The 23,364-nt window shown below is 42.5% G+C and overlaps 3 protein-coding genes and 1 pseudogene across 4 annotated transcripts in view; 3 read left to right on the forward strand and 1 right to left on the reverse strand.

Moving 5' to 3' along the window:
• LOC102972089 overlaps positions 1–7,300 on the forward strand; it is a 59,562-nt pseudogene extending 52,262 nt beyond the window's left edge.
• The window catches only part of CRH (corticotropin releasing hormone), a 310,403-nt gene that overhangs the window by 214,952 nt on the left and 72,087 nt on the right, over positions 1–23,364 (reverse strand). The window lies entirely within an intron of this gene.
• RRS1 (ribosome biogenesis regulator 1 homolog) lies at positions 7,227–8,926 on the forward strand. Its single transcript, XM_042972725.1, has one exon. It carries the CDS (start codon positions 7,342–7,344, stop codon positions 8,437–8,439), a length of 1,098 nt encoding a protein of 365 aa, XP_042828659.1. The 5' UTR covers positions 7,227–7,341; the 3' UTR covers positions 8,440–8,926.
• ADHFE1 (alcohol dehydrogenase iron containing 1) overlaps positions 10,476–23,364 on the forward strand; it is a 32,452-nt gene continuing 19,563 nt past the window's right edge. The window contains exons 1-7 of the mRNA XM_007085021.3: positions 10,476–10,559; positions 17,773–17,810; positions 19,705–19,751; positions 20,556–20,609; positions 20,802–20,956; positions 21,100–21,296; positions 22,906–22,983. Coding sequence (XP_007085083.1) covers positions 10,501–10,559; positions 17,773–17,810; positions 19,705–19,751; positions 20,556–20,609; positions 20,802–20,956; positions 21,100–21,296; positions 22,906–22,983 — 628 coding nt within the window. The 5' untranslated portion in view covers positions 10,476–10,500. The remainder of the gene's footprint in view (positions 10,560–17,772; positions 17,811–19,704; positions 19,752–20,555; positions 20,610–20,801; positions 20,957–21,099; positions 21,297–22,905; positions 22,984–23,364) is intronic.

The following is a 23,364-nucleotide window of genomic DNA, read 5'->3' on the forward strand; positions in this document are numbered from 1 at the left end:
AAAGAAAAACACAAAGAGATTCTTTGCTCTTTGCAATTTTACTTTCATAAGTTAAAATATAATAGAAAATGATTTTTTAAATTTTCTGTTACCGGATTCTTTGAGTGCAAAGATCCTAAAGTTCTGGAACTTTAGTTTTCTTTTTATATCAATCTTTTATTCTTATATTGAACTTCTTACAGAGATAAAATATAAAGCCTAACACCAATCACAATCCCTTGTGATTTAGTGAAGAAGTCTTATGAATGAAAACCATCAGCCAGTGGTGCTTACATATCTTACAGGTGGTGATAAGATTTTGGGAAACGCAGTTTTCTCGGAAAACTGCACTTGCCAATTTTTGAAAAACAGAAACCATTGTGTATTTTACAGACAGCAATCAACTTAAGTCAATTCTAAAATGCTACCATCATTTTTCTATCCTAAAATCCAAAGTTCTTTCTAGGCAAATGTACAATGTTTGGTAATTATTCTATCTGCTTCAGTACTAACTACACAAAATCTGAATGCTATGTCTTCTGTGTTCATTTGTAAAACAAAACAATGGATTTTTATATAGGTTTCTGACTAAAACTGCACATGAATACGCAGATTTTGTCTATAATGAAGAAATTTTCAAAATTAATTTTTGCCTTCAAGTACTTCCAAATTAAAATTATAAATCAGTAAAAATGAACCATGTGGAAATAACATAAGCATTTCAAGGGCACTTTTCTGCTATTTTATCAAATTACTGGCACATTGAACTTCCTAGACAAAAACAATCAAAATAACTATGTTCACAGCAGGATTAAAGATTGAATCATCCCTAGCAATTTCCGCTACCAAAAAGGGGCAACTGAGAAACATTTAGAAAGTAAATCTAAGTTAACGCACCATCCAAAAAATGGAAAAAAAAACGCTTACAAAAATGTTTTACTGGGGCGCCTGGGTGGCTCAGTCGGTTAAGAGTCCGACTTCAGCTCAGGTCACGATCTCGCGGTCCGTGAGTTCGAGCCCCGCGTCAGGCTCTGGGCTGATGGCTCGGAGCCTGGAGCCTGCTTCCGATTCTGTGTCTCCCTCTCTCTCTGCCCCTCCCCCATTCATGCTCTGTCTCTCTCTGTCTCAAAAATAAAAATTAAAAAAAAAAAACGTTAAAAAAAAAAATGTTTTACTAAACAAAGTTATGTTTTGAGGAAACATAAAGGTATTACTTTCGTGCCTTCTTGCCCCTGACTGGGGAGAAAAAAATCTCCTTCTAGGTTCACTTTTATTATTGAAATATTTCTCAGTAGTTGCTACGAAAATGTAATTGTTGATTTTTCTGTCCTGTGCCTCATTTTTGCCATTCTTGAGAAATGTTCTTAAGGCTCTAGAAAGGTAGCTAAGATAGAAAAATAGGAGTGAGGAATAAATATTTAGAAAACAAGCCTAAGGAGCACTATGATGCCATAGAGTAAAGAGCTATTCGGGGCCAGATCATGACCATCCAAGACCAAGAATAATCATTATTTTGATAGGTAGAAAAGGGAGTTTATGAGAAGCGTGATTTTGCCAGATGGGTGGAAGATAAATCTTCTGGACTGACCTGAAGAATGAAAGCAAGGAACTGGAAGGATGATCCTAGAATAGCTCCCTGGGTATCGGTCAGAGTCTTGGCAGGAAACAGGTAGCAGTCAAGCCAGGTAATTTAACAAAGATCAACAAAGGGAATATTACAAAGATGTGGGCACGGTTTAAGGAAACTCACAAAGAGTAGTGCTACAACAGCAAGAGCCATACCAACCTCTAGGCCTCCAGCAACCAGGGTAGCAACTAGAGGATCTAAGAGAGGGTAGCTAAATGGAGAGCGCTGCCTGATTGAAGCTATGGCCTTTCAGAAGGAACCAACCAACCACAGCAATCTGCAGAGAGCTAGAGGCATAGATGCCCTCACCTTAACCTCTTTATACCCTGTGATCTTGGATCATTGCCTCTTGCTGGCCACATCTCACTGGAAGCCAGGGACAGAGAGCAGAATGGAGAGAGGATCTGGAGAAGCAGATGGAAGAGACCCAGTCTAAGGGCAAGGTTGCAGTAGTGAGAATGAGAAGGATACAGTACAGAGTCAAAGTTAACAGAACTCTTAGACTGATTGGATTTGGAGCTGGGAAAAGAAAAGTCAAGGATAACATCATAGTTTCAAGCTTGAGTAACTAGCCTAGAATGATGATAACATCAACTGAGGTGCTTTTACTAACCATTGTATTCCCAATATCCAACACAGTACCTTGGCCATGAAAGGACTTCCATAAACTTTTATTGGGAGAAAAAAATGTGGATGGATGGATGATGGAAGAAACAAATTTTCAGGAAGATGATGTGTAACTTAGTCTTAGATGTATTGAGTTTAGAGTATTGTGAAAGAGCCCACCAAGTGGTTTGAGATTTGATTCTGGAACTCTGAAAAGGAAAGGAATAAAGTTGTACCTCTAAGAACCAGCTGCACAAAAGTGGCAGCTGACACAATGAAAGTGGATGAAATGGCATAGAGAGCAGGTATAAAGAGAAAAGCAGAGTCTGATGACCAAACTTGGGATCTGTCTGTATTATGGGACAAAAGAAGGGAAACAAAGAGCAAAGGCAAAGGGGAAAAAACAACAAACGATGTACAGCCATTGGCTGTACTGCTAAAATATATTCCCATATATTTACACATCCTTGGTAGGCTTCCTTTTTCCTGACACTACCAAGTCTCACCTAACATAAAAATGATATGAATGGAGACCAACACTTACCTACTTGCCTCACTAAGAAATTTTTAAGCCATTTTACTAATTTTGCTCATCTTGAATCTAACAGCCAACATTAATCCTTTTTTGAATTCAAGAAAGTCTATTTAATAGGTTTATTCATTTAAGCAATCATGTATCAAACACCTGTTATGTATCCAGAGTTATCATTGGCAAAGTAAATGATGGGAGACTCAAGTCATTTTACACTATATGTCAACTAACTTCTATTTAAATTTTTAAAAAATTAGAATAAAAAACATTCATCATAAAACAATTAGAGGGGCGCCTGGGTGGCTCAGTGGGTTAAGTGGCCGATTTCGGCTCAGGTCATGATCTCGCGTTCTGTGAGTTCGAGCCCCGCGTCGGGCTCTGTGCTGACAGCTCAGAGCCCGGAGCCTGTTTCAGATTCTGTGTCTCCCTCTCTCTCTAACCCTACCCCGTTCATGCTCTGTCTCTCTCTGTCTCAAAAATAAATAAACGTTAAAAAAATTTTTTTAATAAATAAAAAATAAAAAATAAAATAATTAGAGTTCAATTAAGAGCTGACACATATGATTCAAACCAAATAGCATTTCATACAGTGAGAATTCATACCATTTAACACCTGTTGACATCTGCTTTTTTTTTCCCTAACTCAGAAGATTGACAGAAGAGCTAAAACCTACAAACATGTACTTCCTATTAAAAGCTCAATCATACCATACTGTAAATTTCTCTTAACCTTTTTTCTTCTCCACTGTTCCATACAGTCTCAGTAATCTTTGTATCTAGTGTCTGGTATATGGCAATCATTCAAATGTTTGTTGAATGAATGAATGAATCAGAAGCTAAGCCAAGCCCAGGACAGCTTTACCACTGTTCGTAACATTCTCCTATGGCAAATCACAAAACCTTTTAAGGGTCAAGGCAGTTACCTACTATGGCCTTTGACCTAGCCTTAACCCCACAATATGAGTGCTATTAACTTGGTGGTGAGTGTTAAGACAAAGGCAGAAAAACTCCTGAAAATCCTAAAATGCTTTTAGAAAAGAAGACGGGCGCCTGAGTGGCTCAGTCAGTTAAGCATCTGACTCTTGATCTCAACTAGGTCTTGATCTCAGGGTCATGAGTTCAAGCCCCACATTGGGCTACACGTTGGGCATGAAGCCTACTTGAAAAAGAAGAAGAAGGAGAAGGAGAAGGAGAAGGAGAAGGAGAAGGAGAAGGAGAAGGAGAAGGAGAAGGAGGAGAAGGAGAAGGAGGAGAAGGAGAAGGAGGAGAAGGAGGAGAAGGAGGAGAAGGAGGAGAAGGAGGAGAAGGAGGAGAAGGAGGAGAAGGAGGAGGAGGAGGAGGAGGAGGAGGAGAAGAAGAAGAAAGAAGATTGTATCACATTGTCTGATGCATGAAATGTGCTCACTAAATGTTTGATGAGTGAATGAACAAAGGAGAGCTGAGGAAAGACAATGAGCTCCAGAAACCAAACTCAGGGGGCAGGTACAATAGATAGGGCTGTGTCTAATGTCCTCTCTAGCTGAGACTCAACCGACTCTATTTCCTAAGAGCTATGATATCTATGGGTTAATTTTCCAGCATAACCCCCTCTACACTACTCCTAACTTAAAAACAAAAAAAAAAAAAAAAAAAAAAAACAGGCACCTGGTTGGCTCACTTGGTAGTGCATGTGACTCTTAATCTCAAGGTTGTAAATTCGAGCTCCACATAGGGGATAGAGATTACTTTTTAAAAAAATAAATAAAGGGGGCACCTGGGTGACTCAATTGGTTAAGTGTCCAACTTCGGCTCAAGTTATGATCTTGCAGTTCGTGGGTTCAAGCCCCGTGTCAAGCTCTGTGCTGACAGTTCAGAGCCTGGAGCCTGATTTGGATTCTGTGTCTCCCTCTCTGCCACTCCCCTGCTCATATTCTGTCTCTCTCTCAAAAATAAACATTAAAAATTTAAAAAAAAAAAAAAAACCAAGGCAATAAACTGCACAATCAGCAGTATGCCTCCCAAACTTGATGTACATACTCATAACCCAGAGATCTCCTTAAAAAGAAGGTTCTGAGGGGCTCCTGGGTGGCTCAGTCAGTTAAGCGTCTGACTTCGGCTCAGGTCATGATCTCATGGTTTGTGAGTTCCAGCCCCACATCGGGCTCTGTGCTGACAGCTCGGAGCCTGGAGCCTGCTTCAGATTCTGTGTCTCCCCCTCTCTCTGTCCCTCCCATGCTCATGCTCTGTCTCTCTGTCTCTCAATAATAAGTAAATGTTAAAAAAATTAAAAATAAATAAATTCATAAAAGAAGGTTCTGAAAGCAAGGGATGTTTTTCCATCCCCATATCTGATCCCTGCTAAAGGTTTAAAACCTAGAAGAAGCCATCAGATATAATCACTTGATTATTTCCCTCTGGTGAAACCTCTCATAAAAGAGACTTACACTATCCATTGTAGAAATCTAAGATACATAAAACTTAGTGCATTCCAAGGTAAATGCTGCATAATGGGGCCTTATCTCAAAAGGAGAACTGACATCTCAAAAATATAGGGTGCTCAAAACTTTTACTGTCTGTCCTCTTAGGCATTCTGAACTCAGAACTTCCTGATCTCAATGACAAGGAACATAAATTTTTTGGAGCAAAAAAACACATCCAAATTATTGGTTAAGATTATCCTACATGTAATATTGTCAGTTCATTTTTTTTTTTTTTTTCAAGATTTGCCTCAATTAAAGCTTGGAGCTACTTTGTTTTTCCTAAAAAAAAAAAAGGAAAGAAAAAAAAAAAAAAAAAAAGGTTCTGAATCATTACATCTCAGTTAAAGCCAGAAACCAATTCTAACAACTTCCTGGTGATGCTATGCTGCTGGTCAACAGACCACACTTTTTATGTATCAAGAGCCTGAAAGACATTGCAGAGAGTATATATACAATCTTAAAGCTGGAGTTAAGATCCCTCTTGCTCCCACATTTCCTGTTGTATAACCACAGACTCATCTTACAGCTCTGAGCCTTCTTTTGCCATCGGTGGAATATAGTGATTAACTATTGCTAACATTTACTGAGTGCTTACTATGTACCAAGAATTAATGTTCCATATTTATCAATTTATAAATTGAATTGGACTTAAGTTAAACAACCTGTTCAAAGTAGGTACTGTAAAGCTAGATCTGATTCTAGGTAGTTTGAGTCAAGAACCTAGTGTATAATCTCTGTGTAAGACTTTTTAGCTCCTAGAGCCATTACACAGATAAATAATTGGTATTCAGGGGCGCCTGGTGGCTCAGTCGGTTGAGTGTCCGACTTCCGCTCAGGTCATGATCTCACTATTGATGAGTTCGAGCTCCGCGTCGGGCTCTGTGCTGACAGCTCAGAGCACGGAGCCTGCTTCGGATTCTGTGTCTCCCTCTCTCTCTGCCCCTCCCCTGCTCATGCTCTGTCTCTCTCTCTAAATAATAAATAAATATTTTTTAAAAAATTTTTAATGAATAATAATTGGTATTCACCTAACATTTATTGAGCGCTCATATGTTCCAGACCAAGCTCCCTTGGAAGCATATTAACTCATTTAACCTTATAAAAGCCCTAAGAGGTAGGTACTATTAGCACCCCATCTTACAGGTGTTTGTTTTTTTTTTTTTAATGTTTATTTATTTTTGAGACAATGCGAGAGCCAGAGTGCAAGCAGTGGAGGGGCAGTCAGAGGGGAGACACAGAATCTGAGGTGGGCTCCAGGCTCTGAGCTTGTCAACCTACAGCCCGACCCTGAGCTCGAACTCACGAACCGTGAGATCATGACCTGAGCCGAAGTCGGACGCTCAACCGACTGAGCCACTCAGGCGACCCTTACAGGTTTTTAAATAGGCCCAAATACCCAAAGATCCCACAGCACAGCCAGGACTGGAACTCAGGCAGTCTCACGGCAGAGCTCAGTGCTCTTCTACCACAAGCCTGGAGAGGATGCGATTCCAGGGCTCTGGGCTTCCAGACACCAGCTTGCCGACATGGGCGCACCCTCGCGTCCACTTAGGGAGGTCTAATTGCCAGCCCCTGCTCGCTTGCAAAGCAAATCAAATCTTCCACAATTAGCTTTATGTGTACCTGTGGGAAGTGTCTTTCTCGGCTCACACCCAGGACCCCCATGAACACGTCAGGGCTCTGGCAAAATATAATTTGTCTAATCCCAGAAAAAACTGAGAAGCTAAACATCCTGAGAACTGATTTACACTGAAATTGTTAACAGTCGCAGCGGGACCCCCTCAAACCGCGACCCCCCAAATTTGCACCGCCCCCTTACGCCGCTGCATCCTGGGAGCCACAGTCCCAATTAGGCCCGGAATCTGTAGTTTGGACTCCTCGAGCCAGCACCGCCTACCTCCGGGCCTCTGGTGAAGGGCCTCCGATAATCCCATCTGCTCTCCAATGCTGCTCTCTGCCGGCCTTTTCTCAGGTTGCCAAGACTGTAAACCCGTTCCGGGTGCTCCGGAAGCGAAGCTTTCTCTTCCGGAACAAGCGTCTCGGCGACCGCACGTGGTTGCGTTGCCCGGGCTTCTGCCGGCGTTTGCAGAGAAGTAATTTGGACTGTCTCCCCGAAACGAGTGAGCCCAGGCGGAGCCATGGAGGGCCAGAACGTGGAGGAGCTGCTGGCAAAGGCTGAGCGGGACGAGGCAGAGAAGCTGCAGCGCATCACAGTGCACAAGGAGCTGGAGCTGGAGTTCGACCTGGGTAACCTGCTGGCCTCGGACCGGAACCCCCCAACGGGGCTGCGGCGCGCGGGACCCTCGCCGGAGGCCGAGCTGCAGGCCCTGGCGCGGGACAACACGCAGCTGCTCATCAACCAGTTGTGGCAGCTGCCCACGGAGCGCGTAGAGGAAGCGCTGGTTGCGCGACTGCCAGAGCCCACCACTCGCCTGCCGCGCGAGAAGCCGGTGCCCCGGCCGCGGCCGCTTACACGCTGGCAGCAGTTCGCGCGCCTGAAGGGCATCCGTCCCAAGAAGAAGACCAATCTGGTGTGGGACGAGGTGAGTGGCCAGTGGCGACGCCGCTGGGGCTACCAGCGCGCTCGCGACGACACCAAGGAATGGTTGATCGAGGTGCCCGGCGGTGCCGACCCCTTGGAGGACCAGTTCGCCAAGCGGATCCAGGCTAAGAAGGAACGGGTGGCCAAAAATGAGCTGAACCGGCTGCGTAACCTGGCCCGCGCGCACAAGATGCAGCTGCCCAGCACGGCGGGCATGCACCCTACGGGACACCAGAGTAAGGAGGAACTGGGCCGCGCCATGCAGGTGGCCAAGGTTTCCACTGCCTCTGTGGGGCGCTTCCAAGAGCGCTTACCCAAGGAGAAGGCGCCCCGGGGCTCCGGCAAAAAGAGGAAGTTTCAGCCCCTTTTCGGGGATTTTGCAGCCGAGAAAAAGAGCCAGTTGGAGCTGCTGCGTGTGATGAATAGCAAAAAGCCTCAGCTGGACGTGACGAGGGCCACCAATAAACAGATGCGGGAGGAGGACCAGGAGGCGGCGGCCAAGAGGAGGAAAATAAGCCAGAAGGGCAAGAGAAAGGGGGGCCGGCAGGGCGCTGGCGGCCAGAGGAAAGGTGGCCCGCCCAGCCAGGGAGGGAAGAGGAAAGGGGGCTTGGGAGGCAAGGTGAATTCCGGGCCGCCTCGCTTGGGTGGCAAGAGGAAAGGAGGACAACACCAAGGAGGAAAGAGAAGGAAGTAATTTTCATCCTCGGACCCGCCTGTAAACAAAGAACTATACTAAATGTTAAGTGCGGGGGGGCGGGGGGGAGGGGGGGACCAAAGAAAGCGGCTTCTGCTGCCTTCATTGAACTTGAGGTTGAAGGGATAGGCTGACCTCCCCCCAAGACAGATGTAAATGTTGGACTTTACAAATGAATGTTTTTCCCACAACCAAGAATTTGGCTGGAGATTAAAGGATGTATTTAAGGACATAAGAATCAGGGAAAGAATTTGGTGGAAACTGGAAACGAGTTCTATTTTTTAAAACACATCTTTTTTCTTTTTAACTTTGAATATGGTGAGAGGGAGAGGAGAGTTGGTCATATTTCAGCCTTGTAATTGATTTCTGCATTATTTTTATGACAAGTGTATCAAAGCAGAGGCGGGAACAGAAAGATTACATTTTCAAAACTGGACTTACAAGTAACTGTTAACCAAGGTTATTTAATAAAAGTGTCTGTGTCTAATGTTGCTTTTGACTTTTTAAGTGTTGGTAGAAATCCTAAGTAAAACCAAGGGAATACCTGGTTCAGATTATTTTCATTTACTTTCTAAAAAACGTAAAGCAGTTAACTTATGATGATTTCAGTGAGGCTTATTAGGAAAACTCATACTTCTTTTGGTATCAGATATAATACTGAAAGTGTAGTAAAACTGATACCTCTTTGTAAAAAGATTTTATTGTTTTTTATACTGTGAAAACATTGCTTTGCTGTAAATTATAAATTTGGGCTTCACTAAATAATAGTACTAATCCTCATTAATCCAGAAAATACTTAAATCCTCTTCAACATATATGTCCCCAATTTTTCTTTTAACTTCAGTGGGGTCTGTTTTAAGAAGAGATAAAGAAACCCACCAAATCTATAAATTGGTACGCTGTTATCTTTGATTCATTTGTCAAACTGACCTGGTTTGATGAGGAGGTCAAATGTTGATAGCTATTATGGGTCTTTTTCCCTAATCTCAGTAACTTGTCTTTGTAAAAATGAATATCTTCTTTAAAGGATTCATAGTAGATCTAGATTCCAGGAGGGCCTTTTTGCTGCTGTTACAGCCCTGTGAGCCACTCTTACTGTTTTTTGGTCTGTCAATTGATAGGAAATTAAAGTTGGGAGTTCATTTTGTCTTTTTTTCCAGTGTTGCCTCATTTTTATGTTACCTTTAGAAATTGCTATGGAAAAAAAAAAGCAAATTTCATATTCCAAATTTCATAATACGTAACAAAAATTTCAAAACTCATAATACGTTACTAAAAACACAGATGTCCAATTGTTACTATCTTAGGATACTTTGCCATCAATGATCAACTCTTCCACAGGGACGTGAAGCACTTGGCCCTGCTAAGCCACAGAATACAGTGAAATCCTGGCAAGTTTGCAACTACTGATGAAATCATTTAATAGTACCTTAACTTCACCAAAAGCCAAACTTTTCATAGAGCACTTAACATCTTTTAAGTTCTCAACCGTCCAGGGTATGTTGTTGTTACTGTTTTGTTTGAGGATTTTTCTGGTTTTTTGTTTTTAGACTTGATTCAGCAGTCAGACACAGCACTGGCCCTGTAAGAGATAACCCTTGGTGGGCTTTTTGCAAGGTCCTTATTTACTATTAAAACAGTTTAAATGCAGTGTCTTAATAATTTATTAGGAAAACACTTTAGGAAGGTAAAGTAGCATTTTAAAGGAATCATTGGAAAAAGAATGCCCCTGTTTCTCTCCCTTACCCTACGTCCCCAACATGTGAAATAAAGGGTTTTAAGTAGAGAGACTTATGGAAGTACCCAAGATCCTACAGAGAAGTTACCTTTACCGCAATTTCAGAGGTGGATTGTGGGACTGCAGCTAAGGCAGCGGAGATTTTGACTCGTGGGAAAATGGTCCTGATCCGAAAAGGGCTAATGCTGTGACAGGAGACTTAGCAGAGGGGACAGGCAAGCTCGGCCGAGTGGGCGGGAACAGGAAGGCGGCGGCCAGGATTGGCCAGTGGAGGGGGTGGAGGGGTAGGAGGAGGGGCTGGCTACTGAGGAGACCCCACGGCCATGGCTGCAGCCACTCGTGCCCGGGTCGCGCACTTGTTGAGGCAACTGCAGCGAGCAGCGTGAGTGCGGGGCGGGAAGGCGGGGGGCCAGAGTATGCCTGCGTGCCCATGCCGGGGGCGAGCCACCCGGGCTCCACGTGTTCTTCCTCGGGTTACTTACAAGAACCTGGGGTAGGGTATACTGCTGCCTGCACCCGCTCCGCGTCAGAGCCGTGCGGCCGGTGGGACAGCATTGTCACAGGGTGCCAAGCAGCCATGCACAGCGCGGTGAGGCAGGTTGTACCCTGCTAGGTCTACCGTAAGGAAACAAAGGCCCGGAGAGGTCAGTGCCAGATCCCATGTCGTGGCAAACATTGGAGGTCTTGACACAGTGGACAAAAGACACATTCATGTGTCCAACCAACACATTTGTACTGGGTGTATGTTACATGCCAAAAACTACTCCAGGTGCTGGGGGTACAAAGGTGAAAGATTCTGGAGCAGTTTAAAGTCTAGCAGGTAATTGGATGAAGGAACAGGGTTTGTGAAATGGGCCTGTGGGGAACTCAGGGGACAGAGAATGTAGAAGAGAAAGATGGCTGTGTGAAATCACCAGGAGCTTCACTCCCTGGCATGTACAGGCAGTCAGGGTATTAAATGTTATGACATGTCTGACTCCCCCTCCAGAAATTCCAGGTGTATAGTAGCCACCTGATAAATCCTTGTGGAATGTGCAAATGCACAAGTCAGCCTGGGAAAAACATGTAAAATATTGAGCCAATAGGTAGAGGTAAGGGGAAAGGAGAGGGATTAGAGAAGAATTTCAGACAAACTGCAAAGAGCAGCCCCTTTGGCAAGAGATGTAGTTCCAGGAGCTAAAAGTAGTTAAAATCTGGACCTAGTTTCATAGAAGGAGATGAGAATGGAGAAGACCCACCCTGAATAAGAATATAGCATTTATCAGGCACTTACCATGTGCCAGGCACTGCCCTACAGGCTTTACATGTACTATTAATAGTAACTGTAATCCTTAGAACAACCCTATGCCAGACTGTATTATTACCCTCATATTACATACTAAAAAAATAAAAGCATGAAGAAAAAGAATTTGTCCAGTTTCACACAGCTTAAGCAAATGGCACAGCCATCATTTGAGCCCAGATATTCTAGCTTCACAGTCCTTGTTTTTAGTCCTATGCTAAAGAATTTGAATTATGTCCTATAGATACCGAAAGCTATGGAAGCAATAGTTCTCATTGTGAACCACTAATACTTTGAGATGCCCCATGGGGGGAAAAAAATTCCATGGCCAAATAAATGGGAAACTGTTCTTTGCTGCATAGCGCTTTTGGAGAGTCAGGATAATTAGCACACGAAAGGCTCTGAGAAGTCCTACAGGATATAAAAAAATAGTTTAAACTCTTTAGTGTATTTAAACTCTTTGTTCTAAATCTGTGTTATCATAAAAATCTTTCTATCAAAGAACACCATTGTCATGTAGAACATGTTTTTGGAATGGTTGTATGACATGTAGAACATGTAGAACACCATTTCTATCAAAGAACCAGTGTCATGTAGAACATGTTTTTGGAATGGTTGTATGACAAAGGAGTGTGGCGTGATTAAAATCATGTTCGAGCTTTCTGGTGGCAGTGTACAGTGGAGAGGAAAGACTAGAAGTAATTGTAATGCTCCAGCTAAAAAGTGACAGCTTCAGGTACCAAAGAGAGGCAGTTGGTACAAGGAGTAGATATGAGAAATATTGAGGAGTCGGTTAAAATCAGCAGGATTTTGTATCTGATTAGTGAGATGGAAGAAGAAGTTGAAGTTTCTGGCTGGGGTGCAGGTACACATTAGGGCCATTTACCAAGATGGGAACTAGAAGAAGCCTAGCTTTAGGAGGGAAATGATAACTTCCTTTAGGGATTTCAAACTGAACATCCCTCATAAGTCCAGACTAAGACCTCCAGCAGGTAATTGACTATATAGTTCTGGAGCTGAGGAGCAAGTAGGAACTCACCCATGTGTATAGAGGACTGTACAGAGGATGTGGAAGCAAAGTCCTTGGCAAACTGTAAACCTAGATGGGTTGAGAATAGGTCCTAGGGAGCAGCATTGTTAAGGCAGAGTAGCAAAATGGGGCTTTTTTTTTTAATAGGGTAAGCATTTAAAATGTGGGAGATTTCAGGGGCGCCTGGGTGACTCAGTTGGTTAAGCATCTGACTTCGGCTCAGGTCATGATCTCATGTCCGTGGGTTCGAGCCCCGTGTCGGGCTCTGTGCTGACAGCTCAGAGCCTGGAGCCTGTTTCAGATTCTATGTCTCCCTCTTTCTCTGACCCTCCCCTGTTCATGCTCTCTCTCTCTCTGTCTCAAAAATAAATAAATGTTAAAAAAAATTTTTTTTAATAAAATGTGGGAGATTTCAGATAAAAATTTTAGAAAATTAGGAATGGCATCTTTGGGCCCACATTTCATCTGGGGAAAGTCTGCTAAGGCTGAGGTGAAGTGGGGGCCACCTCCTTTGAACAGGGCAAGCACTCCAGCTTCCTGAGAGGCCCTGGCATGCAGCCCACCACTTACTTCGCACAGCAGCTGCACAGCCAGCCAGCAGCCTCTCATTTACATTATCTGCCAGCCTCCTTAGGCGCTTGGGGTTGCAAATGATTTGCACTTCGAATGAAGGAAAAGGAGTCAACATAAAAGGACAGGAACATAGCCAGACATATAGGAGAAAGCCCAGGAGAGAAGGACTGTACCTCCACTGCTGATTTGCAGTGTTCTCATCCCTGGGGTACAGCAGGAAACAAAACAGCCTAATATCCCTGGTGCTTAAGTGCAGAGGTGGGGCAGGTGGAGTGAACAACAGACTAGTAAAGTTTACAGTATATTACGTGTTACTTAAAGAGAAAGTAAAGGAGGATGGGTTAGAGGAAGGGATGCAATTTTAAAGAAGATGGTCAAGAAGACCTCACTGTATTAGTTTCTTATTGCTGCTATAACAAATTACCGTGAACTTGGTGGCTTAAAACAACACACATTTATTCTGTTACAGTTCTTAAGTCCAAAATCAGTTTTACTGGGCCAAAATCAAGGTGTAAGAGGGCCACAGTCCCTTCAGCTGCTCCAGAGGAGAATCCATTATCTTGTTCTTTCCAGCTTCTGGAGATGCACTTCTTGCAACCTTAGATTATAGCTCCTTCCTCCATCTTAACAGCCAGCAATGTAACAACTTGCTTCAGTGGTCACATTGCCTTTATGTCAAATCTCCCTCTGCCTCCCTCTTAGGACGATGCTTCTGATTACACTTAGGGCCCACCCAGATAATCCAGGATAATCTTTCCATCTCAAAATCCTTAATATAATCACATCTGTAGGGTCCCTTTTGCTTTCTAATGCTCACAGGTTCCAGGGATTAAGACCTGAATATCTTCCGGGTCTCAGCCAACCACACTCACTGAGAAGGTAACTGTTATGGAAAGATCAGTGGAAGGAAGGAGTGAGCCATGTGGCTCTTTGGGAAGGTACGTGGAGGTTGAGAATACCTGACATGGTTTTGGAACATGACAACTGGAGAGGAGTGAGGGGGAGGTAAGGTCAGAGTTGTTGGGGGCCAGATAGAGAAAGCCAAGGAGGAGTACAAGGTTTTTTTTGCCCTGATCAATTGGAAGGATGAAGTTACCATTAAACTCAGGTGGGGAAGAGGTTTTAAGGGAAGACCAGGAGCTGAGTCTTAGGCAGGTAAATATGAAATGCCTAATAGACATTCAGGTGGAGATGTCAAGTAGGCAGCTGAATCTGGAGTTCAAGCAACATGTCTAAATCAGACAAAGGTGGAAACCGTCAGTATGGAAGGCATTCAAGACCATGAGACAAGGTGAGGTCACTCAGGGAGTGAGTGTAGGAAGAAAAGAGCATTCAGAGTCAATAGCATGAAAAGAAACTAGGCCAGGAGCAGCCTGGAAGCCAAGGGAAGAAAGTATTGTCAGGGAGAAGAGAGTGGACAGGAGGATACCACTGATAGGTTGGGTAAGACGAGGACTGAACTGAGAACTGAGTGATATATTAGTGGGGTGAAAGACATTAGTGACCTGGTAAGCTTAGACAGTGGAGTCATGGAGCAAAGGCCAATTGGAAGAAGTCCCAGAGAGAATGGGAGAAGAGAAATTGGAGAGAGCATGTATAGTCAGCTAAAATCAAGAAGAGAGGTGGGGGCAACATCAGGAGAGGGAAGAGGGACAAGTGAAGGTTGTTATGAGTATAAAACAGGAAAAATAATATTTTATGCTGGTGAATAAGATCTATTGAGAGGGAAATTTTGATGATGCAGGAGAGAGATGATGCACTGCTATCCTTGAGTAAATGAGGGAGGCTGAGATTCCACAGGAGAGGAACTGACCTTTGCTGAAAGCTTGGCTAGTTTATCCTGGCCAGTGATACCAGGAGGAAGGCCAGAATAATCAGGCCAGAGCCAAAAGGTAGGTAGATGAGAGCCTTGCTCTAACTGTGGTTTCCTCTGCCTCTCAGGAGGAGGAGAGAAGCCCACCAGTGGTTTCAGACTATCCTAAGAAAGTGGGGGAACCCACAATTTATTCTATTCTCCTTACCGCATGTCAGGTTCTGTGTCTTGGTACACAGGAAAAGAGAGAAGAAGCTAAGAGGATTTTAAATGTCTACATTTATTTATTTCTTCATTTACTCGTGCCTTCAGTCAGTATTTCTTCAATCAGTATTACTTTGTGCCTGGTACAATGGTAGCCACTGCAAATAAAGTCATGATCAAGGGAGATCTTATCTTGCAACCACAAAATTTACAATGTAGAGGCAGATGGAAACAGGAGAATGGTGCCAACAGTACATGTGATAACAGTTCTTCTGGGGAGGGAGGCGTGGTACAGACCACAGAGAGACAGTACCTACCTGGGGCCTCCAGCCCTAGGGAAGACTGCCCAGGGGAAGTGACATTTGCACTGACACTAGAAAGGACACTAATTACCCAGAAGAACAGGGGAAGATATGTTCCAGGAAGAGGAAATAGCAAGCACAAAGTTCAGTTCTGGAGGCAAGAAAGAGAATGTGTGGCCCATTCAAGGAAAAGAATAAATTTTCAAGGAGCTCCAGAGATGGAGCAAGATGAGAGGCCAGGCTAGAGAGATTAGCTGGACCAGTGAGGATGCCCAGAGGGCCATGTCTGAATCAGGGCGGTGGGGAGTGGGGTTTGAGTGATGAGGAGGGGGGTCATCAAAGTACGTTTAAACAAGGGGGTGACATCACTGGAAATAAGCCCCTGACCACTGTGTGGCAAAGGTGGAGCCAAGAGAAGCCTGTTAGGAACTCTGTAGTTACCCAGATGAGAGATGACACTGAAACCAGAGATTGGCAGAGGACCCAAGAGAAGTGGATGGATTTGGGTACGGAAATATTTGAGGCCTTGATGCGTGGTTTGCCATAGAGGTGAGGTGTGAGCCCAGTATAGAACCCAACATTTAAGGAATGGGGAGGGTGGAAAAAGAGCTGCAGAAAGAATAATTAGTGGAAGCCCAGGTGAGTAGGGAGTCCTGAAAGCCGAGAAGAGCACTTTGCCCACCTGAGGAGAATGTGCTCCATGGTGTTCATTGCTAGGAGAGCAAGGTGCTGAGGGGGTCTAAGTGAGGGTACAGCAGAAGCTGGAACTTGTTGAGACAGCAGCCAGATTTCAGGGGGCCAAGCAATGTGTGGGAGGCAAGAAAATGGAGCCAACAGATGTATGCCAGAAGGGGAGACCCAGAGGGTGAGCAAGCCAGAGGGGACAAGAGGTTGAGACCTTTAAGCATGAAACTCTTAAATATGATGACAAAGATTGAGTGAGGAGGAAGACCAGGAAATACTGGACAAATGGAGGTCCCAAGAAGGGAAGAGGGGATGGGATTCAAACCATAAGTAAGAAGTAGAAATGATTAATCAAGGTAGCCTCAGAACCTTAAAAACAAAATAAAAAGAAGTGGGAAGGGTATAAGGAAGCATGTGTTCCCACGGTAGTGGGCATTGGAAAGTTTTGAGTCTGGCTGTTTTCTTCCCTTTGCCTCTGCTTCCTTGTCCTTGGAGGGGGTAAAGCAGGGAAAGTTCTCCAAAGTAAAACCCACCTTTGACGGACAACAAAGTTGGCCTTGCCCACTTTGATTTCCCTGCAGCAGCCTGAGGATTGCTCACCCCACTGGGATGCTCCCAGGACTCTCCCCCACACTGGATGTTTTCAGCCGTGTCCAGGAGGTGGCAGGCTTGACTCATGGTAGTGCTCTCACCACTTCCCACGTCAGCTTTGACTTAAGTCTGTCTCGGAGGTCTTGAACACTATTGAGCTCAGCACTTTTCCTTTCTTCCCCATCTTCCCCCTCAGATGTTTTTGCTCCAAATTTTAAGGGGGAACAAGGTAGTTGGGGGGCATACATTCACGTATCTGTTGGGATCCCACTATGACAAGATCCTCTGGCAAGAAATAGAAACATTGAAAAAAAAAAAAAAAACACCTTACATGACACTCAAATGCATAAGGGAACAGGAGGAAGGGGGACTGTCCAGGAAATAGGAGGCAACCAGGACTGGGAAGGGACACGGAGCCAAGGGTAGAGAAGTGGACTGGGAACTGAGATAAGGTGAGGGATTCGGGGAGGAGAGGGTGATGGGCATGAGCACACTTCAGGCTGCTGGGGAGGGGGTGACACAGAGGGGACCAGCACGAGGCGCCCAGGGGCTGGCAGGTCCCTGGGGCTGGGAGGAGGAAGGATGGAAGCAGTAGGTGGTGACCTACTGGTGGCCTGCAGGCAAGTGAGGGCTTCTCATAGGGCGGGGTCCAGAGCCAGTTTCAAGAAAATTAAACACCTTGAAGACAACGGGGAAATACAAATTCGAGTTCCCCCGGGGTAGGGGGAATGGGAGGGGAGGCACAGTGAGTAGTTAACCTACTCAACTAACTTGAGCAGTCAATTTGATCAAGGACCTAACCTAGTAAAAGAGCTGACACCTCACAGAGCACTGAGACCCCATCTCAAACTTAATTGTATCTCCAGAGGGCTTATCTCAGCTCCCTGCAGACATTTATTAAGTACCACTTGAATACTTCTTGAAAGAAGGATCCCGCAACACTGGAAAAATCCTGAGTCAACTTTTTTGTCCATGATGATTTCTGGGTTTTCCTATGTAATGTTTGCCAATAGCTACTGTTTTGACAGCATCTTAAGACTAGAATGTAGTGGGGGGTTACATTAAAGCTTCTTCTCTTGCTTTTCTATTTTCACTTTTTTTTTTTCTTTTCCCTAGATGCCAGTGCCCTACTCATTCTCATACTTACTCCCAAGGTAATAATATATTTTGTGTTTTTAAACTGGCCAAAATTTCCAATTTCACCCCCCCACCCCACCCTTTGACACTCATATTACATTTAGGCAAAGGATAAATCAAGAAAATCAAGGGATATGAGAGGAAAATTGAAGTGGTTGCCTTTTCACTTGCAGTTGGTAATATGTAGTTCTAATTATATGATGGTAGCTGAATGCATGCTACTGATTATATGTTTGGCTTAAGTATATATTTAATACTATTTATGCTGTTTTTCTATTTCAAACAGAATTCTTTGCCAAAGCTACAAATAAGATTTGTATAAGCTTTGTGCTTTGTAAAAGCACAGATAAGATTTTAATACTGTCTGAGTCAATCAAACAGAATTAAGATGAAATCTTTGGAAAGTTTTAATTTATCTCAAAAAAGAAAGAGGCTAAAGAACAAAGCAGTTCCTAGAAGGAGAAAACTTGTGTCTATCATTTTTTTTTAAACTAACATTCTATTTCTTAATAATTAAAAATAATGACTTAAGTTTTCAGTTCCCACAAACGTCTTAATCCTTACCGACACCATTGTCCACAGAACAGCAGGAAGCTCATTGTAGCTTCAGCGTATCCTCAGAACGTCACATGAATTACTGACACAAAAACTGATTTCACCTCGTAGAAGGAAAGGTCAAATCTAAAGGGCACCGTAAGAATGGAAATGAGGGGGCCTGCCCATACGGGAAACTAAGCAGAACCCACAGAGAAGCCTGTTGGGGAATCGAACAGATAGAGTAACTAACTGAAGGCTTTTTCCTGCCACTGGTGTTGCTCACCATTTAGAATAAAATAAGCCAAGGGACCTCCCAGTCATTAAGGACCTTCTACTAGGTGAAAGCTTGCCCAGCCTTTTAGGTCCTCAGGGACATATGCAGAATTTTGTCTTCAAGCTGGTTTTTTCCAATTATTAGTTGATTTCAACAAAGAATTAGTAGTTTCCTATTTGGAAGAGTAAAATTAATAATTTAAAGAAAGATAACCTCGCTGTTTTCTAAGATTCGATTTAGGTCTTTTTCTAAACTTCAGTAGCAAGAGTAATAGGTTATTTCTTTAAAGTTGATGAGGATCAAAGAAATTTGAATTTTAATTAAGGATACCCTTGCTCTTGGGAAGCCAAAAGTAGACTGTCGTCTAGTGTAGTCTCTTTTCCTTAAAAAAAAAAAAAAAAAAGGCAGTAAAAATTGTTGTGTAGACTTTTTTTCACTCTTATGCCTACCCAAGAGTAATAAAAATCAGTGGATTAAAACAAGGCTAAGACTCATTAAATGGAGCCTTCTTGTTCTAACACAACAGGAAATCATTTCTGCCATAACCAAAACCTGATACATTACAAAGAAATATCAGTTTATAAAAATTTTTATTAAATTTCACAAAGAAAACTAAAATTTCCACATGGGTTCACTTGAAAAAATGTAAATATCTTACTGTGATAATTTTTTCCATGGAAAAACTTTAAATTCAAACAACCAATCACAGCTGTTATAAGTATAAGCAGACTCTAATTAATGAATTTACTAATAGTTGTTCTCTAACAGTAACCCAACTCTAGCATCTAGAAGGTTTTTCTTTTCTAGAGGGTTTTTACACCTTGTTTCAAAAGTATATTTTAACTTCAATGAAGAAAATATTTTTAATAACTTTATTGTCACACAATCAGCATCAAGTTAGCATTTCAGTCTCTTAAAATGCAGGTTTTAATTCCAATTTGATATGAAACCTGAAACAATGAAAACTGAAAATATATTTTAGTTAAGGCTTTTTAAGGGAGATGCTTATGTTCACTGGCAAAATACCAATTTACTATCAAATAAAAATATTTTTGCTTTGTTTTTGAGGCTTACGCTGATGCTGTTTTCTACATTTCTAGCTCTTGGACTTGCACCTTCTGGGAAAACAACAGATTATGCCTTTGAGGTAGATATAATAAGTCCATTCTTTCCTTTAGGAATGACTTGAAAAAATACTCCAGTATTTTGCTAATGCATTATTGTCTCATTTGAAATCTGCTATTAATTGATGTTCCCTAATCTCATTATTTGATCAGACCCTATTTAGAAAAGTACTTTGTTGGGGTAATGGAATATAAATCTTCTGATAACATGAGTAATGTCTAAAATACGGTCTTTTGTTCAGCTATCAAAATAGGACAAATTCCCAGGACACCTGGGTGGCTCAGTCAGTTAAGCATCCAGCTCTTGATTTCGGCTCAGGTCATGATCTCTCACTTCCTGAGATCAAGCCCCATATGGGGTTCTGCGCTGATAGTGTGGAGCCTGTTTGGAATTCTTTACCTCCTCCCTCTGCCCCTCCCCTGCTTGTGCTTGCCCTGTCTAAATAAATAAATAAACAAATAAACAAACGTGAAAAAATTAAAAGAAAAATAGGACAAATTCCCAGTTCTACAAACTCTCTAGCTTCTATACATTGTATATCTTCTTTAGTTTTATAACAATCCCAAAAGAGAACCAAGTAATCTTTTGAAGCAAAAACAAAGGAGCAATGAATTCTGATGAATTTTTATCACACTACAATTATATAATCACTTGTTTTTATCTCTGTCCCCTCCTAGTTCAGGAGCCATAAGTTAAAATGAAGGCCACCCTAAGAAATATACACTTTATTCTCTACACAATAAGGAACATTCATTTCATTCATAGTTTTTAGAAATGAAATGGCCAATCCTCTAACACAGCCTATACCTGAATCTTTTTTTTTCAGATGGCCGTTTCAAATATTAGATATGGAGCAGGAGTTACAAAGGAAGTGGGAATGGCAAGTATTTAAGAATTCCTACAGTCTTCTACTATAAATGTTATATATCTTTTAAAACAAGTACAAATTGACAACAATTGAGTCCTTTGTTTTGAAAAATGCACAATGTTAAGTTTACGAGAGAGAGAAAGAGATCCTATTACAGTTCTAGGGCAATCAAACCTAACTTATAAATTATTTTTGTTATTGTAGGACCTACAAAATATGGGTGCTAAAAATGTTTGTTTGATGACAGACAAGAACCTCTCCCAGCTCCCTCCTGTACAAATGGTTATGGATTCCCTAGTGAAGAATGGCATAAATTTTAAGATGTATGATAATGTGAGAGTGGAACCAACTGATAGAAGGTATATTTTATTGTTGTTATTTACTTTATGTAGAAGCCAACACACCACTGTTGCTTAAAGTTTGCCCCAAGTCTTGTTTAATGGCACGGCAACTTATTTCTGAAAAAATATGACATAATGGCTTTTATTTTCCCTTCTCCAAGCTTCATGGAAGCTATTGAGTTTGCCAAAAAGGGAGTTTTTGATGCCTACGTTGCTGTCGGTGGTGGCTCCACCATGGACACCTGTAAAGCTGCTAATCTGTATGCATCTAGCCCTCACTCTGATTTCCTAGATTATGTCAATGCCCCCATTGGGATGGGAAAGCCTGTGTCTGTGCCTCTTAAGCCTCTGATTGCAGGTAAAAATTGTTTGTTTGTTTGTTTGTTTGTTTGTCTGTTTGGCTGTTTTATTTTTCAGTTGGCAAAAAGCCTTAGGAAAGATACAAGCCAGGGATTTCAGGGTATATGTTTCCAAAGCTTTCTGATTTTTTCATTTCAGTGCACTACATTGTTTGGAGAACAGAACAGATATCAGTTCATTTATGTTTACAATTCTGATCTTCATTATTGTACAGATAGAGACAATTTGGGTCAGTGTAGGAAAGTTTGCAGATTCATGCTAGGAAGTCACTGTATGGAGGAGGGGGGAAGGTTATCATTTCTATATTATTAGATCCCTCTATTGGCAGGTTTGTCTTTTAAACCCCTCTCTGCTTTGTCCCATTTTGCCAGCCACTGTGGAGTTTAAGGGGAACATTCGCTATTATTTTTCTGGTGTTGACTCAACCCTTTCTTCCACACAATGGCTCTTCAGCTGACCTGGGGCTTTGTCTCTGCCCTGGGACATGTGGCCAGCAAGGCTGCATCACTCTGGGCAACATCTGCTCTGGGGCTGTCCTGGGGACAGACATGCATGCAAATCCAGATCAGAATAGCTCGTCTGTCCCACACAGACCTTAGGATCTTTTGGTCTTTTCTTTCCTCCCATTCTATGGCTGTTAGCATATTACTGTGTAAAGTCTTATAGTTAAAATGCACTAACTGGTAGCTGGAAAATATCTGTCTCAAGTTTTGTCCTTTTTCTTCTCCCTCCTGTCTGCCCCTACTGCGAATGGGCCTTGTGATGGTATAGGAGTAAGTTGAAGGCAGATGAACTGCTTTGACATGAATAAGCAATCAGCAGGGAGCAACATAATTGATGTCTGCAAAATGGAACCCTCTAGTGAAACTGTGTCAGCATCACACAGAGGGGTGATTAGTAAAGTTTAGAAACTTGACAGAACTACAAAACCACGGAGCCCAGCAAAGGCAGAGCATTACTGTGCTTGCTGCCAAGAGGGAATAAAGATGTCTTTTAGAAAAGGCGAATATGAGTTTTCTAACCAGAGATGCTGAGCAGCTTGTGTTTGAATACCCGGCTGCAGCTGCTAAAGTTCTGTTGCTCGAGTTCCCAGAGTTCCTAGATGTTTCTACAGAAACAGACATCACACATACAGGTTAAATATACACACATGTTAATATAGACATGGACACTGTACATACATGTTAGGTGTAGGTACATGTTAGCACAGGCACTGATTTCATACATGTGTGTTAATACAGATACAAGTACCACACATACTCATCAAAGGGGGCAATTCATGTTAGCTATGCCTACATGTTATGCAGACATGGACACGATGCATGTTAAACATGTGTGTGTATTAATGCGGATGGTGCCATCACATCCACATGTTAAACATGCACGTTAATGCTGACAGGCATACTATTATGCATGCATGTAAATGCAGGCACCCTTATACATGTGAAGCATACATGCTTATTAATATAGATACAGACATCAGGTGAGCAACAGACACAGCAAAGCTTCCTTCTCTAACTTTGCTCCTTGCTTCCCAAGGCTGAATTAAGTATCTCCACTGACCTTTATTTAGAAGCATTATTTAAATTGATATTATTTTGTTCGAGTCCCAACCACCTCAGGAACTGGGAGTGAAACTACAGGAGTTGCCATCTTCGACTATGAACACTTGAAAGTAAAAACTGGTAAGAACTTTGCCCGTAACTTTTTAAAAAATTCTCTCTTACCTTTCAACCCCACCTCCTTTTCTTTAATCTTAATATTTAAAAATCAAGGAGTTATAGAGTTAAGGGGAGGGTTATGTGTATACATATACATTTTATTTCTCTCTTATTTTTTATTTTTGAGAGAAAGAGAGCATGAGCAGGGAGGTACAGAGAGAGAGAGGGGCAGAGGATCTGAAGTAGGCTTCATGCTGACAGCAGAAGCCTAATGCAGGGCTCAAACTCAGGAACCAGGAGATCATGACCTGAGCCGAAGTCAGACACTCAACCAGCTGAGCCACACAGGCGCCCCTACACATTTTCTTTCTTTTTCAAAGTACATATAAACTATGAAACAGTCCA

Source organism: Panthera tigris, chromosome F2, assembly GCF_018350195.1.
Source record: "Panthera tigris isolate Pti1 chromosome F2, P.tigris_Pti1_mat1.1, whole genome shotgun sequence".
Taxonomy (NCBI): domain Eukaryota; kingdom Metazoa; phylum Chordata; class Mammalia; order Carnivora; family Felidae; genus Panthera; species Panthera tigris.